Source organism: Salmo salar, chromosome 23, assembly GCF_965601325.2.
Source record: "Salmo salar chromosome 23, fSalSal1, whole genome shotgun sequence".
In the NCBI taxonomy this organism is placed as follows: Eukaryota; Metazoa; Chordata; class Actinopteri; order Salmoniformes; family Salmonidae; genus Salmo; species Salmo salar.
The window spans coordinates 9,121,051-9,140,403 of record NC_138313.1 but is presented as its reverse complement, the minus strand read 5'-3'; the positions used below and the strand labels follow the sequence as shown (position 1 = coordinate 9,140,403).

Sequence of the window (19,353 nt, the reverse complement as noted above, 5' to 3'; positions counted from 1 at the left end):
ATGTATAGCATATATCTGTGTCAGACTCTGAGACTGATAGATAGATAAAATACCACAACATGGGTAGTGGAAGGAGGAGGAGAGGTGAGCGTAATGTGTCCCTTCCTCAGTTCTTTACTGGTTGAACTTCACTGGTGTTATTTAGTGCAGCCCACTCCATCGCTCTGTTCTGTTGGCTGTAGTGTGGAGAGGTAGCTCTGCTCACTGCATTACCCTACTGTAGTCTGTAGTAGAGGTCGACCGATTTAATCGTCATGGACGATTTTCAAGATTTCATAACAATCGGTAATCAGCATTTTTTGGGACACCGATTATGGCCAATTACATTGCAATCCACGAGGAGACTGCGTGGCAGGCTGACTACCTGTTACACGAGTGCAGCAAGGAGCCAAGGTAAGTTGCTAACTAGCATTAAACTTGTCTTATGAAAAACAATCAATCAACATAGTCACTAGTTAACTACACATGGTTGATGATATTACTATAACTGTTCATTTATCATTGAATCACAGCCTACTTCGCCAAACGGGTGATGGTATAACAAAAGCGCATTCGCGAAAAAAGCACAATCGTTGCACCAATGTACCTAACCATCAATGCCTTTCTTAAAATCAATACACAAGTATTTTTTTAAACCTGCATATTTAGTTAAAAGAAATTCACGTTAGCAGGCAATATTAACAAGGGAAATTGTGTCACTTCTCTTGTGTTCAGTGCAAGCAGAGTCAGGGTATATGCAGCAGTTTGGGCCGCCTGGCTCGTTGCGAACTGTGTGAAGACCATTTCTTCCTAACAAAGACCGTAATTCATTTGCCAGAATTTTACGTAATTATGACATAACATTGAAGGTTGTGCAATGTAACAGCAATATTTAGACTTAGGGTTGCCACCTGTTCGATAAAATACAGAACGGTTCTGTATTTCACTGAAAGAATAAATGTTTTGTTTTCTAAATGATAGTTTCTGGATTTGACCATATTAATGACCTAAGGCTCATATTTATGTGTGTTTATTATATTATAATTAAGTGCAGCAGGCTCGTAAGCATTCATTCAAACAGCACTTTCCTGCATTTGCCAGCAGCTCTTCGCAATGCTTGAAGCACAGAGCTGTTTATGACTTCAAGCCTATCAACTCCCAAGATTAGGCTGGCAATACTATAGTGCCTATAAGAACATCCAATAGTCAAAAGGTATATGAAATACAAATGGTATAGAGAGAAATAGTCCTATAATTCCTATAATAACTACAACCTAAAACTTCTTACCTGGGATTATTGAAGACTCATGTTAAAAGGAACCACCAGCTTTCATATGTTCTGAGCAAGAAACTTCAACGTTGGCTTTTTTACATGGCACACACTTTTAGATTCTTCTCCAACACTGTGTTGCATTATTTAAACCAAATTGAAAATGTTCCATTTATTTATTTGAGACTAAATTGAGTTTATTTATGTATTTTAAGTTAAAATAAGTGTTCATTCAGTATTGTTGTAAATGTCATTATTACAAATATATATAAAAATCGGCCGATTTTTAATCGGTATCCGCTTTTTTTGTTCCTCCAATAATCGGTATCGGCGTTGAAAAATCATAATCGGTCGACCTCTAGTCTGTTGCTCTTACCACAGAGCACACAGTTCGAGCACTTCTATTGTGCGGTGGAGTCTCGCATATTTATTTTATCAAAGCCAGGTTTTCTTTGTTACTGACTTCTCCCATCCCCCCCATCTCTCTCTCTTTCTTTCTTTCCCTCCCTCCTTCCATCCCTCCCGCCATCAGGACCAGTACCTGGATAAGTTTTTTGCATTGGTCCATGCCCTGGACCACATGTTCCCTGTGCGGATAGGAGACATGCGCATCATGGAGAACAACCTGGAGGAGGAGTTAAAGTCCAGCATCGCCGCGCTAAACTCCTCCCAGCTGGAGCCCATCGTCCGCTTCCTCCACCTCCTATTGGACAAGCTGGTGCTGCTCGTGGTGCGGCCGCCCGTCATATCAGGACAGATGGGTACCGCATCCAGGCTCATAGGAACTGTAGCCTTTCAATGACTTCATTTAAATAATTATATTCCGTCGGTCATCTAACCTTCCAAATGATTAACAATAATAGGAAGATCATAAATGACACAAATATTCAAAGTGCACATATTTTAAGAACAAACCTGAAACATGTGCCTTTGAACTTATTTATTTGTGCTGCCACTGAACTGGCATTGAATAAAACCACTGTACTTTCTGGTCCTAAATGTGTTTTCCATGTCTGTATGTGTAGTGAACCTGGGCCAGGCGTCGTTCGAGGTGATGGCGTCCATAGTGAACCGGCTCCATAAGTACTTGGACACTAGTCAGGACATGCACGGCAGAAACAGTCTGCTCTCCTCTTACATATACTACGTCTTCCGCCTGCCCAACATGGACCCCAACTCCCCCTCACCAGGTACCTCAGCTTTATTTTTTTTGTTTTACCTCTGTTTTACTTCTATTAAATGATATTAAAATCAATTAAATTGTAAGAGCCATTACATTTATTGTGGAGCGATAACTACTCTTTTCTTCTCTTCCATGTGTGCGTTTGTCTTAGGTCCAGGTCTGGGTGGTTCAGTCCACTATGCCACCATGGCCAGGTCCGCCCAGCGACCTGCCAGCCTAAACCTCAACCGCTCCCGTAGCCTTAGCAACAGTAACCCTGATATCTCTGGCACACCTACCTCCCCTGACGATGAGGTCCGATCCATCATCGGTAGTAAGGTAGGAGACACGCCACAGACAACACATGGCTTGCGTTATGTTTCTCAGTACTTTTGGGGTGTAGTCAGTCCACTATGCATCAATGGTGCAGTGTTTTCCATTAGCGCCAGCCGTCGGCTAATCAGACGGTTACAGACTCATTTTGAGCCGGCTACTTTTTCCACTTTATATTAACTAACTCAAAGTTTCAAATCGCTAGTCCCGTCGCACCCTTTCCCGCTAGAATGAACGATATGCATCTTCTAGCGATCTATTGGGGTGCCGCCGCCATGCTGAGGTTTGCATGTCTGTGAGTGACTATCATCTCGTTAGTCAGTGTAGCCTGCCGACTCGTATCGGTGAGAGAGACGTTCATTTGCATAGGCTACTGGTAGGCTTTTTGGAAATTATCTGCGAATAAATTATGAAAACATTAGATGAAGATGGTGAATCATCACTGCAGGAACAATGGGTAGTGGAGAGCCTCATTCGGGTCCAAATACGATAATTAGGGCCCTTGCGCAATCCAAGCATTGAAACGGAATTCAACAATATAAAAAAAAAAACACATTGACCGTAGTAGGGAATCAACTAAATGTATAGGAAATGTATACATGTTTATTGTAAGTCATGAACAGAATGCATCATTGGTTCATGTTACCTGCTACTTTCTGAAGAGGCAATGAGAATGCCTCTGTCTCTGTATGTACGGCACAGTCGTCTACCGCTTTGTGTAGCTGTTAGTGATGATGCTAATGCAAATAGTCTTCTGGAAGTTGGAAAGGCTTTCCCAAAAACTTTCTCAATTAAATTTTTACTGCAAAGTAGCCTATCCTTACCTGGCAGCATTATATCATGATTTGTTTTTCATTCATTTAATTTAATTTAATCCAGTGGGTATTTGTTTAGCGAACTCTACCGCTACAAAAACACTGCTAAACAACAGCCTCTAGCTATGTGCGCACTTGAATTAATGGTAACTACACTCAAAAATATATATTTCTCAGATTTTTCCCAGACATCAAAAGTGGTCTCCTTATGTGGTTTAAGCATGGTTGTGGACTTAAAAGATAACATTTGTTGTTTTTCTATAAAGAAGTGATTTTTGAGAGCGAAAACCTGGAAAAATAAACCCGGACTCAGGCATATTTTAATGGATTTTATAGGGCCCTACCCAAGATGGCGCCGACAGACATGGCATCTCTTTTTTTATATATATTTTTTTTATTTAACCTTTTATTTAACTAGGCAAGACAGTTAATAACTAATTCTTATTTACAATGATGGCGTACCAAAAGGCGAAAGGCCTCCTACGGGGATGTGGGCTGGGGTTAAAAATAAAATATAGGACCAAACACGGATCACGACAAGAGACACTACTACATAAAGAGAGACCTAAGACAACAACATAGCATGGCAGCAACACATGACATGGTCTATAGCAACACCACATGACAACAACATGGTAGCAACACAAGATGGCAGCAGCACAAAACATGGTACAAACATTATTAGGCACAGACAACAACACAAAGGCAAGAAGGTAGAGTCAACAATATATCACGCTAAGCAGCCACAACTGTCAGTAAGAGTGTCCATGATTGAGTCTTTGAATGAAGAGATGGAGATAAATCTCTCCAGTTTGAGTGTTTTGTTGCAGCTCGTTCCAGTCGCTAGCTGCAGCAAACTGAAAAAAGGAGCAACCCAGGAATGTGTGTGCTTTGGGGACCTTTAACTGAACGGATGTTGCATGTGAAGGATGAGGGCTGCAGTGGGTTTCTGAGATATGGGCGAGCTCTGCTTCTAGCTCCTAAGCAACTTTGCAGTGTATTGTTATTTCTTACGGAAATAACTTTTGGATATCAGTGCGGCGGTAACTTACCTGCATTACGACCACCAAATTGGATCCTTTGTTCGTACCCCCCAAGGCAATTGAACTTATCCCAGAGCCTGCTCCAAGATACCACCGGGGGAGAAGAGGTATTCGGAGTGGACTTCTAGTCCGACTCAGGAGGCATGCACACCTTCCACCGCTTCTGTGTATATTACTCGCTAATGTTCAGTCTCTGGACAATAAAGAAGACGAGCTCAGGGCGAGGATCTCCTTCCAGAGAGATATCAGGGACTGTAACATACTCTGTTTCATGGAGTCATGGCTCCCTCGGGATATACTGTCCCCGTCCATACAGCCAGCTGGGTTCACAGTACATCATGCAGAGAGGAATAAAGAACTCTCCGGGAAGAAGAAAGGCGGTAGTGTATGTTTCATGATTAACTACTCATGGTGTGATTGTGATAACATACAGAAACTCAAGTCCTTTTGTTCACCCGACCTAGAATACCTCACAATCAAATGTCGACCGTAATTGTATTAAGGTTTTATATATATATATATATATATATATAACCTTAATACAATTACGGTCGACATTATATATATTTATTATTATTATTATTATTTATAAAAAATAAAAATACATTTATATAACTAGGCAAGTCAGTTAAGAAAAAAATATTATTTTCAATGACGGCCTAGGAACAGTGGGTTAACGGCCTTGTTCAGGGGCAGAATCTTTGGTTATAGTCACAGCCGTGTATACTTCTCCCTCAAGCCGATACCATGACGTCCCTCAAATAACTACACTGGACTTCATGCAAACTGGAATCCACATCCTCAGGTCGCATTTATTGTAGCTGGGGATTTTAATAAAGCAAATTTCAGGAAAACGGTACCAAAGTTCTGTCAACACATTGACTATAGTACTCGCTCTGGAAAAACACTGGACCACTGCTACTCCCCCTTTCGAGATGCCAAATCAGATCACAACTCCATTTTGCTCCTCCCTTCCTATAGGCAGAAACAGCAAGTAGTCGTGCTAAGGTCTATTCAACGCTGGTCTGACATATCGGAATCCACGCTTCAAGATTGTTTTGATCACATGGACTGGGATATGTTCCAGGTTTCCTCTGAGAATAACATTGACGTATACACAGACACGGTGAATGAGTTCATCAGAAAGTTTATAGGGGATGTTGTTCCCACTGTGACTATTAAAACTTACCCAAACCAGAAACCATGGATAGATTGCAGCATTTGCGCAAAACCGAAACCACGAACAACTGCATTTATCCATGCGAAGGTGACTGGAAATATGAGAGGAGTGGCTTCCATTTGGCCACTCTACCATAAAGCCCTAATTGGTGAAGTGCTGCAGAGATGGTTGTCCTTCTGGAAGGTTCTCCCATCTCCACAGAGGAGCTCTAGAGCTCTGTCTGAGTGACCATTGGGTTCTTGGTCACCTATCTGACCAAGGCCCTTCTCCCCCGATTGCTCAGTTTGGCCGGGCAGCCAGCTCTAGGAAGAGTATTGGTGGTTCCAAACGTCTTTCATTTAAGAATGATGGAGGCCACTGTGTTCTTGGGGACATCCAATGCTGCAGGAATGTTTTGGTACCTTTCCCCAGATCTGTGCCTCAACGCAAACCTGTCTCGGAGCTCTCCGGACAATTCCTTCAACCTCATGGCTTGGTTTTTGCTCTGACATGTACTGCCAACTGTGGGACCTTATATAGACAGGTGTGTGCCTTTCCAAATCATGTCAATTTAATTCACCACGGGTGGACTCCATTCAAATTGTAGAAACATCTCAAGGATGATCAATGGAAACAGGATGCACCTGAGCTGTATTTCGAGTCTCATGGCAAAGGGTCTGAATACCTATGTAAATAAGTTATTGCTGTTTTTAATACATTTCCAAAAATCTGTTTTCGCTTTGTCATTATGGGGTATTGTGTGAAGATTGCTGAGGAAATTGTTTTATTTAATCCATTTTAGAAAAAGGCTGTAACATAACAAAATGTGAAACTCAATGGGTCTGAATACTTTCCGAAGGCACTATTTCTTAATTCCATTCTTTTACTTTTAGATTTGTGTGTATTGTTGTGAATTCTTTAGATACGAATGCCCTGTTGGAGTTAGGAACACAAGCATCTCGCTTCACCCGCAATAACACCTGCTAAATATGGATATCTTACCAATAGAAATTGATTTCATAAATTTACATTGATTTAGGCTTTGTAAAATACTTAAGACTGATAACCCTTTTCTTTTTTCAATTTAAAGGGACACTGGGTATTTGTCAATGAAGCCTTTTATCTACTTCACCAGAGAGATGAATTCTGATTGTCTTTGTATCAAGTATGAAGGAAGTTGGAGGTAGTTTCGGGAGCCAATACTAACTAGCATTAGCCCAATGACTGGAAGTCGATGATATCTACTAGCATGCTAGCTGTTACCATAGACTTCCAGTCATTGCGCTAATGTTAGTTAGCAATTGCGGCAATGCTAGATAGCAACTTCCTTCAAATTGGTAACTTACTTTTATGCTAAGGCATAAAAATGGTATACACAATTTAATCTTACTCTGGGGAAGTAGATAAAGGGATACTTCAGGATTTTGGCAATGAAGCCCTTAAATTATAGTTAATGTTTTCAAGATAGTATGTGTTATTTACTTAATTTTTCTGTTTGAATAAAATACATAATTTGAAGAACAAACATTGTGGCAATTCATATCTTGCAGTAAAACTGTAAATAAAACTTTAATCTCGAAGACCGTTTAAAGATTTTAATGGTCTCGTACTTAGAAAATAGTCCTGATCATATAGGCTTAGTAATTTAAATTGTGAAGTCATTTCTTTCTACAAAATAACAACACATCTTTCCAATCTGGGAGATAACTCAATTAAAACAAATCTGTGTTTTTCACATGCGCCAAATACAACAAGTGTAGACTTACAAGCCCTTTCCTAACAATGCAGTTATAAAGTAAGAAAATTAACAAATAGATACAAATAAAATGGTAACAAAATGAAATAGTAACACAATAACAATGAGGCTATACAGTGCATTTGGAAAGTATTCAGACCCCTTGATGTTTTCCACATCTTGTTAAGTTACAGCCTTATTCTAAAATGGATTATAAAAATAATAATAATCCTCATCAATCTACGCACAATACCCCATAATGACTAAGTAAACACAGGTATTTAGAAGTTTTTTAAAATGTATTACAAATAAGAAAACGGAAATATCAGACCCTTTACTCACTTTGTTGAAGCACCTTTGGCAGCGATTACAGCCTTGAGCCTTCTTGGGTATAACGTTACAAGCTTGGCACACCTGTATTTGGGGAGTTTCTCCCATTCTTCTCTGCAGATTCTCTCAAGCGGCCAGCTCTAGGAAGAGTCTCGGTGGTTCCAAACTTCTTCCATTTAAGAATGATTGAGTTCTTGGGGACCTTCAATGCTGAAAAAATGTTTTGGTACTCTTCCCCAGATCGGTGCCTTGATGCAATCCTGTTTTGGAGCTCTATGGACAATTCCTTCGACCTCATGGCTTGGTTTTTCATCTGACATGCGCTGTCAACTGTGGGACCTTATATAGACAGGTGTGTGCCTTTCCAAATCATGTCCAATCAATTGAATTTACCACAGGTGGACTTCAATCAAGTTGTAGAAATATCTCAATGATGATCAATGGAAACAGGATGCACCTGAGCTCATTTTTGAGTCTCATAGCAAAAGGTCTGAATACTTATGTAAATAAGGTATCTGTTTTTTATTCGTACCATTTGCTTTGTTATTATGGGGTATTGTGTGTAGATTGAGGACATGTTTTTATTTGATCCATTTCAGAATAACGCTTGAACGTAACAAAATGTTGAAAAGGTCAAGGGGTCTGAATACTTTCCGAATGCACTGTATGCAGGCTATATTCAAGGAGTAACGCTACCAAGTCAGTTTACTGAGGTACGAGGTAGTTGGGGTGATTGGTTGAGGTATGTACATTTAGGTTTGGTAAGGTGATTGATTGAAGTACTACGTAAACTCAGCACAAAAGAAACTGACCTTTTTCAGGACCATGTCTTTCAAAGATAATTCGTAAAAATCCAAATAACTTCACAGATCTTCATTGTAAAGGGTTTAAACACTGTTTCCCATGCTTGTTCAATGAACCATAAACAATTAATGAACATGCACCTGTGGAACGGTCGTTAAGACACTAACAGCTTACAGACGGTAGGCAATTTAGGTCACAGTTATGAAAACTTAGGACACTAAAGAGGCCTTTCTACTGACTCTGAAAAACACCAAAAGAAAGATGCCCAGGGTCCCTGCTCATCTGCGTGAACGTGCCTTAGGCATGCTGCAAGGAGGCATGAGGACGGAGATGTGGCCAGGGAAATAAATTGCAATGTCCGTACTGTGAGACGCCTAAGACAGCGCTATAGGGAGACAGGACGGACAGCTGATCGTCCTCGCAGTGGCAGACCACGCGTAACAACACATGCACAGGATCGGTACATCCAAACATCACACCTGCGGGACAGGTACAGGATGGCAACAACAACTGCCCGACTTACACCAGTAATGCACAATCCCTCCATCATTGCTCAGACTGTCCACAATAGGCTGAGAGAGGCTGGACTAAGGGCTTGTAGCCCTGTTGTAAGGCAGTTCCTCACCAGACATCACAGGCTACAACGTCGCCTATGGGCACAAGCCCACCGTCGCTGGACCAGACAGAACTGGCAAAAAGTGCTCTTCATTGACGAGTCGCGGTTTTGTCTCACCAGGGGTGATGGTCGGAGTCACGATTATCGTCGAAGGAATGAGCGTTACGCCGAGGCCTGTACTCAGGAGCGGGATTGATTTGGAGTTGGAGGGTCCGTCATGGTCTGGGGTGGTGTGTCACAGCATCATCGGACTGAGCTTGTCGTCATTGCAGGCAATCTCAACGCTGTGCGTTACAGGGAAGACATTCTCTTCCCTCATGTGGTACCCTTCTTGCAGGCTCATCCTGACATGACCCTCCAGCATGACAATGCCACCAGCCATACTGCTCGTTCTGTGCGTGATTTCCTGCAAGACAGGAATGTCAGTGTTCTGCCATGGCCAGCGAAGAGCCCGGATCTCAATCCCATTGATCACGTCTGGGACCTGTTGGATCGGAGGGTGAGGGCTAGGGCCATTCCCCCCAGAAATGTCCGGGAACTTGCAGGTGCCTTGGTGGAAGAGTGGAGTAACATCTCACAGCATGAACTGGCAAATCTGGTACAGTCTAGGAGGAGATGCACTGCAGTACTCAATGCAGCTGGTGGCCACACCAGATACTGACTGTTACTTTTGATTTTGACCCCCCCCTCCCCTTTGTTCAGGGACACAGTATTCCATTTCTGTTAGTCACATGTCTGTGGAACCTGTTCAGTTTGTCTCAGTTGTTGAATCTTGATATGTTCATACAAATATTTACACATGTTAAGTTTGCGGAAAATGATCGCAGTTGACAGTGAGAGGACGTTTCTTTTTTTGCTGAGTTTACATGTAGCTAGGGGGTGATAAGCAGAACGTTTGAGTAGACGTTTAATTAACTGTTCAGCAGTCTTATGACTTTAGGATAGAAGCTGTTAAGGTGCCTATTTGGTCCTAGACTTGTTGCTCCGGTACTGCTTGCCGTGCGGTTGCAGAGAAAATAGACTGTGACTTGGGTCGCTGGAGTCTTTGACAATTTTTAGGGCCTCCCTCTGACACCGCCTGGTATAGATGTCCTGGATGGTAGGGAGAACCATCGGCCCCAGTGATGTACTGAGCTGTACGCACTACCCTCTGTAGCGCATGTGGGTGAGTATTTTCTTGTTCGCTTATGGTTTTAGTGCCAGCATCGGTTTGTGGTGGTAAATAGATGGCTACGAAAAATGTAGATGAAAACTCTCTTGGTAAATAGTGTGGTCTACAGCTTATCATGAGGTATTCTAAGCAGAACCTTGAGACTTCCTCAATATTAGATATCGCACACCAACTGTTTTGACGAAGAGACACCCCCCTCCCCACAGCTTACCTTAGGCAGCTGTTCTGTTCTGCCGATGTATAGAAAAACCAACTAGATTTATATTTTCCATGTACTTGTTCAGCCACGAAGCGGTGAAACGTAGGATATTCGTTTTTCAGATCACATGGATAGGATAGTCTCTAATGGAGCTCATCCAGTTTATATTCTAATAATTTCAAGTTCGCCAATAGAATTGAGGGTAATGGCGACTTATCCACTCAGTCCTGTTAGAGGTTGGCGTGCAGGATATCTATGTCGCCGCCGCCTCCGAGTGATGGGGATTGGGTTTGGTCTGGGATGAGCATTATGTCCTTTGGCTCCGATTCGTTGAAATAGAAGTACTCATCCAAATCGAGGTTAGTAATCGCTGTTATATACAAAACATTGTAGGATCAGCAATATACAAAAATAGCGCAATTGGTCAGGAGCCCGTAAACGGCAGCCTTCCCCTCTGGCGCCATTATTAGATTCAATCATTTCGCTGTATATTTTGGATGGAGTCAGTTCACCGGAGGCCACCAAAATAGAACTCCTTCAGCAAAAAATTAATATTAAAACACTGGTGTTTTACTTTTCAGTAAGAAACTAAACTATAGTTCAGTTGTAGTCTGAATTATGTTATATGGGACATATTTTGCATTATAAACTGGGTGGTTCGAGCCCTGAATGCTGATTTGGCTGACAGCCGTGATATACAGTGCCTTCGATATTCAGACCCTTTGACTTTTTTCCACATTTTGGTATGTTACAGCCTTATTCTAAAATGTATTAAATAAAAAAATCTACACACAATACCCCATAATGAGAAGGCAAAAACAGGTTTTTATAACTTTTTGCAAATGTTACATTTTTTAAAGCCAATGCTTATTTACCTAAGTATTCAGACTCTTTGCTATGAGACTCGAAATTGAGCTCCGGTGCATTCCGTTTCCTTTGATCATCCTTAAGATGTTTCTACAACTTGATTATATTCCACCTGTGGTAAATTCAATTGATTGGACATGATTTGGAAAGGCACACACTTGTCTATATAAGGTCCCAGAGTAGACGGTGCATGTCAGAGCAAAAACCAAGCTATGAGGTCGAAGGAATTGTCCATAGAGCTCTGAGACAGGATTGTGTCGATGGTCTCACTGACAGAGCTCTAGAGTTCCTCTGTGGAAATGGGAGAACCTTCCAGAAGGACAACCATCTCTGCAGCACTTCACCAATCAGGTATTTATGGTAGAGTGGCCAGACGGAAGCCACTCCCACAGTAAAAGGCAAATGACAGCCCGCTTGGAGTTGCCAAAAGGCACCTAAAGGACTCTCAGACCATGAGAAACAAGATTCTCTGGTCTGATGAAACCAAGATTGAACTCTTTGGTCTGAATGCCAAGCGTCACTTCTGATGAAGCATGGTGGTGGCAGCATCGTGCTGTCGGCGATATTTTTCAGAGGCAGGGACTGGGCGACTAATCAGGATCGAGGGAAAGATTAATGGAGGAAAGTACAGAGATCCTTTTTTTGCAAACATTTCAAAAATCAGTTTTTGCTTTGTCATGGGGTATTGTGTGTAGATTGAGGGGAGCAAACTATTTAATCTATTTTAGAATAAGGCTGTAATGTAACAGTGGAAAAAGTCTAGGATTCTGAATACTTTCCGAATGCACTGCTCTAATTATATTGGTAACCAGCTTATAATAGCAATAAGGTATCTCGGGGGTTTGTGGTATATGACCACTATACCACAGCTAAGGTCTGTATCCAGGATTTCCGCTTTGCGTCGTCCAAAAGAACAGCCCTTAGCTGTGATATATTGGCCATAAACCACACCCACTCTGGCCTTATTGCTTAATTATATAACAAGCGTACACTGAAGCACTTTTTCCCCCCTCATTTACATGGATTCACTGACTTCAAAGAGGATTGGATTGAAAAGCCCCACTGTTTCTGCCTCCACATAAGCGTTCACTGTATCACTTACTGTACACTATGAACCTGAGAGCAGCATTTCTCAACTGTGTGACTTGTCAAACCCTATAGCTGATGGACAAACATCAGCAGGAACACCTTATCTCTGTAACCCCTGTATTGGCAACCTGACACACAGAAGAGAGAGGGCAACCTCAGCGACGAAGGCATAGCAAAGCATACAGTAGCACACTTTTAGTAACGTTAAACAATCTTCATGGCTCTGTTAGTTGGGTCATTTCCAGGGGTATCCAAGTGTATTGCAGAGACACTTTGTAAATGAGTTAATAACATGGACTTGTTACTCTAATGCAGTCATATAAATCGTACAATGATTTGGTACTTTGATCAAATTACTTAATTTGACCCCAAAAGTGCTTGACAGATGAGTGAGTGATGAACACTCCCTTCTCGGTCTTTCTGAATAGTCTGGTCTAGCGTGATGGATGCTACCCCCATAGAAATAGAATAGCCACCCATGATGGCACATCGACTTGAATGGAGATTCCTGTTCAAGGTATCCTAGTAATTCTAGTTCTATGGCTTCCTCTGTGTGACAAATGATACCTACAGTATAATGCTACTAAACTAACCTGTATTCTTGTTTCTGAACCAAGGGTGCAGATTATCATGATGGGATATGCGATCTAATCTGTTCATGCTTTGCTGTTTTCATGAATCATGGGTTTCTAATTAAATTATTTCAGATCTTTAACTAGCTAACTTTATTATTCCGCCCTGCTGCTTACGATTCAATCATCTTAACCTTTAACCTCTATGCTATTCCTTCTTCCCCTGTGCTGCTCCGTCCGCTTGTTGCTCCCTTAATCTTGCCTACCCTTTGACCTGGGACCCTTGACGTCTCAGGGCCTAGACCGCTCCAACTCCTGGGTGCACACCATGGGGTGTAAGAGCACCCCCTGGAGATCCAGCACCGGTTCTGACACTGACACCATGCAGGTGCTTCAACAATAACTCCCTTCCTCTCCCACCAAAAAACACATCACCGTCACTCCCTACCCTTCTTAACCCGCACCTCAACCACTCCTCACCTACACGCTCCAGACTTAGGAAGTCAAAGCTGAACCTTAGACCGCCATCTTCAGTTCTTTCTTCTTTAGTTATTTCCCTTCTTGTCATCCTTTCAGTTTTTACACAACACCTTTCTCTCTCCAGTTGGCTGTAGAAGAAACATCTATGCCCATTCTGAAGCCGGGGGGTTGTCACTGTCTTGAAACAAGTGCAGAAGAATTTCTCACTGCACATTCATTTTAATTGGCTTTCTTCACCCTGTCATTCCCAGTCCTGTTTAATTTTCACCATGATCATTTAAACCCATGCATGACCTACTACTAATCTCATTCAGCGTGTGGGACGGGCATGATGTGGAGTGTGCTAGGTGGGTTTGGGAGTGACTGCGAGTGTGTACGTGCTTCTCTTTGTCTTTTTTCTGTCTGTGTTGTGACTATGGTTGTCGTCATTGGTTGACATTTTTAATTTTTTTATTTTGCCTTTATTTATTTAGGCAAGTCAGTAAGAACATATTCTTATTTTCAATGACGGCCTAGGAACAGTGGGTTAACTGCCTTGTTCAGGGGCAGAACGACAGATTTTTACCTTGTCAGCTCGGAGATTTGATCTAGCCAACGCTCTAACCACTAGGCTACCTGCCGCCCCAAATGAAGGATGTTTTGTGGATCTAGTCATGTCCAAAGATTCAGTAAAAAATCCTATATGCATGTTTATTTAACTGAGTTAAGTTGTACGCACAAGTTAACCCACATTTGGGGTGTTTGTTGTCATTTTTCCCCCACAGTTTAAACTGTGCACGAACTGCATGTCTAGCGACAGTTTTTCCACTTGTGTAAAATGTATCTAATGAGGTGTGTAAGAAATGTAAATATGAGGGAACTCACACACTCTACTTCTACATTGGTACTGTATGTTTTGTATACTGTAGGTTAGATTATGTTGTTTTGTGTGATTTGTTTGTGCTCATGTTTGTTAATTGTGTGTGTGTGTGTGTGAGAGAGGGATTCTGCTGCAGACACATCTCCTTGGGTTGAGAAGGTGCTACAGCTAGACCTCACTAACCTGTTGTTGTTGTCACCGTCCCATCCATCCCACCCATAGGCCATGGAGCGCTGTGGCAACCGCATGTCTTCGCACACTGAGAGCTCCAGTTTCTTGCAAACTTTAACAGGACGGTTACCCACCAAAAAGGTACCTGCCACTGTCTACACTGGGGGAGGAACCATACAGAGAGCCCCCTCACCTTATTCACCTGTCTGTGTTTGGATGTGTGCCTCTTGATTGGATGGTGTATTTGGGGGATTGTGGTCTTTTTGGATGTAGAGCAGGGATGGGCAACTTTGATGAGGTTGGGGACCACAAAACATCTGAACTCCTAATGAGGGGCCACAGTGGCATGCAAGTCTGCATACCTACATCCATACACACACATTTGTGGACCCCGGGAGAGTAGCTGCTGCTTCTGCAAAAGATAATGGGGATCCAAATAAGCATGCGGCCCTAAATTACATTTTGTTTGGAGGGTCCCCACACCTTGCGAGCAAAACATTTTAGCAGCCCCCCTCTTGACAGGTGAGACAAAAATGTTACGTTTTATTAGTTCATTTTCTGCAATTCTACACATTTTGCCATGTGGCAGTTTTAAAGCAAGTTTGCTGTAATTCTACACATTGTCATGGGGTGGAGAGAACATTTAGCAATTTCCTGCAATTCTGCTCATTTTTCATGGAGCGGAGAGAATTGTTTGCAGTTTTTAATATGATATCTGATTGAGTGACTGAGTGACTAACAAAATCCATGGGGGACCCCAGGTTGGTAATTCAACTGTGATTACTACAGGTTTAGATAGCTGGCGAGACTAACTTGCCGATCTAAAAATAAAAAATAAAAAAATGTAGCTGACATGGCCTAATTGAGTGACTCGGTGACTGACATAACAGGAGAAAAACTGCCGATACACAACCACATTTAGAAATTGCACCTTGTTTATTCTAACTCTAACCAGTAAGTCGAGACCTCGACTGACAAAAGGGGGGTCGCTGGCCTCCAGTTGCCCTTCCCTGATGTAGAGTGTAGAAGTCCCACCTCTTGGCTGTGATTGAAGTGTGTGTGTGTGTGTCTGTGTGTAATGTACCACTAACTATAGCACTTTTACTCTTGTTCAGGGAAACAGCACACACTTTTATATTTATTTATATAAATATATAAATAAAACATATTTATATTTTAATGAAGCCTCCCTTTTCAGTGTTACCACCAGACACAGGTGCACCAAGTGGATTATTTAGTCTTTCTGAGCAAATATTACATGTTTAAGATAGACACACACATCAATTTAGTTTGAGCTTAACTGTTTGGTCTGTGTGTCTCCATCTCTCTGTGTCTCAGTTGTTCCATGAGGAGCTGGCCCTACAGTGGGTGGTGAGCAGTGGCATCGTCAGGGAGGGAGCTCTACAACAGGCCTGGTTCTTCTTTGAGCTCATGGTAAGACAAGACTACACACAGCTGCATCTCTGGCGCCCTTTTCACACTACTAAGCTGTGCCGACCTGTACTGCTCTGGCCTGGTTGCATGTCCACCAGAATTGCTTGGTTAGTTTGAAAAACTGATTTTAAGAAGATAAATTGTAGAACTACATGGGGCTTCCAACTTTCCAACTTGGCCAGATGTTGACGACTCATGACTACCACTATGTGTTGGGCCCATAGACTTAGACATCACTGTGTCTTCAGGAAGTCCCGTGTGGCTCAGTTGGTAGAGCATGGTGTTTGCAACGCCAGGGTTGTGGGTTCGATTCCCACGGGGGACCAGTACGAAAAAGAAAAAAAAATGTATGAAATGTATTCACAACTGTAAGTCGCTCTGGATAAGAGCGTCTGCTAAATGACTAAAATGTAAAAAAATGTGTCTGTCCCATTATGGAGTAGTGTGTTGTTTGAACAGGTATTATGCCAAGGTTGGCGATGTATTGCCACCTGCAGTTATGGAATGTTTACTCACAAGCACAATTCATTGGCTGATTCCTCCTGATGACCTGGATGGAATTATGTGATCCATCCTTAACCCATATGAAGTCCCACCCAGTTACTACTTCAAAATGGTGAAAGTCCTCAATGGCGCTGCCCATGCTAAAACAAGCTTTTGGGCCCTAGAGTCCTCTATCATCTATGGTTGGGCCCTGTCTCACCTTGATGACCTCACTCCTCAGGTGAAGAGCATCATCCACCACCTGTACTTCACCGACCGGCTAGAGTCGCCCAGAAAGAACCGTTTCCCCGAGCGCTTCATGGATGACATTACAGCCCTGGTCAGCACCATCGCTGGGGACATTGTCTCACGCTTTCAGAAGGTAGGAGTGAAAATTTGAATAAACTTTGTCACCAGCATAGGACACACGGGACAGTACAGATCAGGCTTACATCAACACAGCAGTTTCTAATGCCACTAACCACACAGATACTTCAAATAAATTGACCTTTTCTGGTTCTGAGTCAATCAGATCGAGCAGTGTTCTCGAGACTTTAACCTGACCTCTGACCTTGTGTTTCTGTCCAATCAGGACCTGGAGTTGGTGGAGCGTCTGAACACCAGCCTGGCCTTCTTCCTGAATGACCTGCTGTCTGTCATGGACCGAGGCTTTGTCTTCTCCCTCATCAAGACATACTGGAAACAGGTACTGGGAGAGGGAACCAACCCACTTAGCACCCAACAGCACCTCAATGACAACATCCTTGCAGAATCTGCTTTCATTTAAAAGGCTTGGTGATGAAACCACTATGATAGATTAGAGTGACCTTGTGCACAGGATTTCGGAAGTAACGCTACAGTAGCTATTCTGCCAATTATCAATCCTGCTATCCTGCCTAAATGATTACCGCCCTGTAGCACTCACGTCGGTAGCCATGAAGTGCTTTGAAAGGCTGGACATGGCTCACATCAACACCATCATCCCGGAAACCCTAGACCCACTCCAATTCGCATACCTGTTCCAACAGATCCACAGATGACACAATCTCAATCACACTCCACACTGCCCTTTCCCACCTGGACAAAAGGAACACCTATGTGAGAATGCTGTTCATTGACTACAGTTCAGCGTTCAACACCATAGTGCCCGCAAAGCTCATCACTAAGCTAAGGCCAATGTTACTAAACACCTCCCTCTGCAACTGGATCCTGGACTTCCTGACGGGCCGCCCCCAGGTGTTAAGGTTAGGTAACAACACATCTGCCACGCTGATCCTCAACACTGGGGTCCCTAAGGGGTGCGTGCTTAGTCCCCCCGTGTACTCCCTGTTCACCCACGACTGCGTGGCCAAACACGACTCCAACACCATCATTAAGTTTGCTGACGACACAACAGTGGTATGCCTGATCACCGACAACAACGAGACAGCCTATAGGGAGGAGGTCAGAGACCTGGCAGTGTGGTGCCAGGACAACAGCCTCTCCCTTAATGTGAGCAAGACGAAGGAGCTGATCGTAGACTACAGGAAATGGCGGGCCGAACAGGCCCCCATCAATATCGACAGGGCTGTAATGGACCGGGTCGAGAGTTTCAAGTTCCTTGGTGTCCACATCAGAAATGAACTATCATGGTCCAAACACACCAAGACAGTCGTGAAGAGTGCATGACAAAACATTTTCCCCCTCAGGAGAAATAATTTGGCATGGGTCCCCAGATCCTCAAAAAGTTCTACAGCGGAACCATCGAGAGCATCCTGACCGGTTGCATCACCGCCTGGTATGGCAATTGCTCGGCATCTGACCGTAAAGGCGCTACAGATGTAAGTGCGTACGGCCCAGTACATCCTGCCATCCAGGACCTATATGCTAGGCGGTGTCATAGGAAGGCCCAACAAGTTGTTAAAGACTCCAGTCACCAAAGTCATAGACTGTTCACTCTGCTACCGCTCAGCAAGCGGTACCGGAATGCCAAGTCTATGTCCCAAAGGCTCCTTAACAGCTTCTACCCCCAAGCCATATGACTGCTGAACAATTAATCAAATTGCCACCCGGACTATTTACATTGAAACCCCTTTGTTTTGTACATTGACACCACCCTCCCCCCACATTTGTTTTGTACATTGCTGCTACTCGCTGTTTATTAACTATGCATAGTCACTTTACCCCTACCTACATGTACAAAATAACTTGACTAACCTGTACCCCCACACATTGACTCGGTACCGGTACCCCCTGTATATGGCCTCGTTATTGTTATTTTATTGTGTTACTTTTTAACTCTTTCTTGAACTGCATTGTTAGTTAAGGGCTTGTAAGTAAGCATTTTACGGTAAGGTCTACACCTGTTGTATTCGGAGCACGTAACAAATAAGATTTGATTTGAATTACACTACTGGATGTCACTTCACTGACTTGGAGTAAAGGGCCTCAACAGTGCTTCTCCATCAAACCCTGTTTTTTGGGCAGTTTTCTAGACCTCATTCCATGTCTTTCCCCAGGTGTCCACTAAGCTGTACATGCTGCAGAACCCGACTCTGGAGTCCCTGAGACTCGACTTCCTGAGGATCGTCTGTAGCCACGAGCACTACGTCACACTTAACCTGCCCTGCAGCCTCCTCACGCCCCCCGCCTCGCCTTCACCCAGCATGTCATCCGCAACCTCACAGGTCAGCTATACACAATACACACACACTGGACACACACATAGATATACACATGCACACACATCCTGGAGGAGTAAGTGGTGTGTGGACAATGTCTCTAAATCATCCCCTGCTTCTGT

General features: G+C 43.0%; 1 protein-coding gene across 11 annotated transcripts in view; it reads left to right on the top strand.

Moving 5' to 3' along the window:
- Positions 1–19,353, top strand: part of LOC106584026 (dedicator of cytokinesis protein 7) — a 105,927-nt gene that overhangs the window by 60,293 nt on the left and 26,281 nt on the right. For 5 of the 11 annotated variants that reach the window (XM_014168806.3, XM_014168805.3, XM_082967903.1 and 2 more), the window contains exons 18-26: positions 1,782–2,010; positions 2,275–2,439; positions 2,584–2,750; positions 13,440–13,532; positions 14,706–14,795; positions 15,993–16,088; positions 16,813–16,953; positions 17,164–17,277; positions 19,070–19,237. In XM_014168806.3, coding sequence (XP_014024281.3) covers positions 1,782–2,010; positions 2,275–2,439; positions 2,584–2,750; positions 13,440–13,532; positions 14,706–14,795; positions 15,993–16,088; positions 16,813–16,953; positions 17,164–17,277; positions 19,070–19,237 — 1,263 coding nt within the window. The remainder of the gene's footprint in view (positions 1–1,781; positions 2,011–2,274; positions 2,440–2,583; positions 2,751–13,439; positions 13,533–14,705; positions 14,796–15,992; positions 16,089–16,812; positions 16,954–17,163; positions 17,278–19,069; positions 19,238–19,353) is intronic. The other 6 variants (XM_014168810.3, XM_014168809.3, XM_014168808.3 and 3 more) reach the window with 2 other exon arrangements.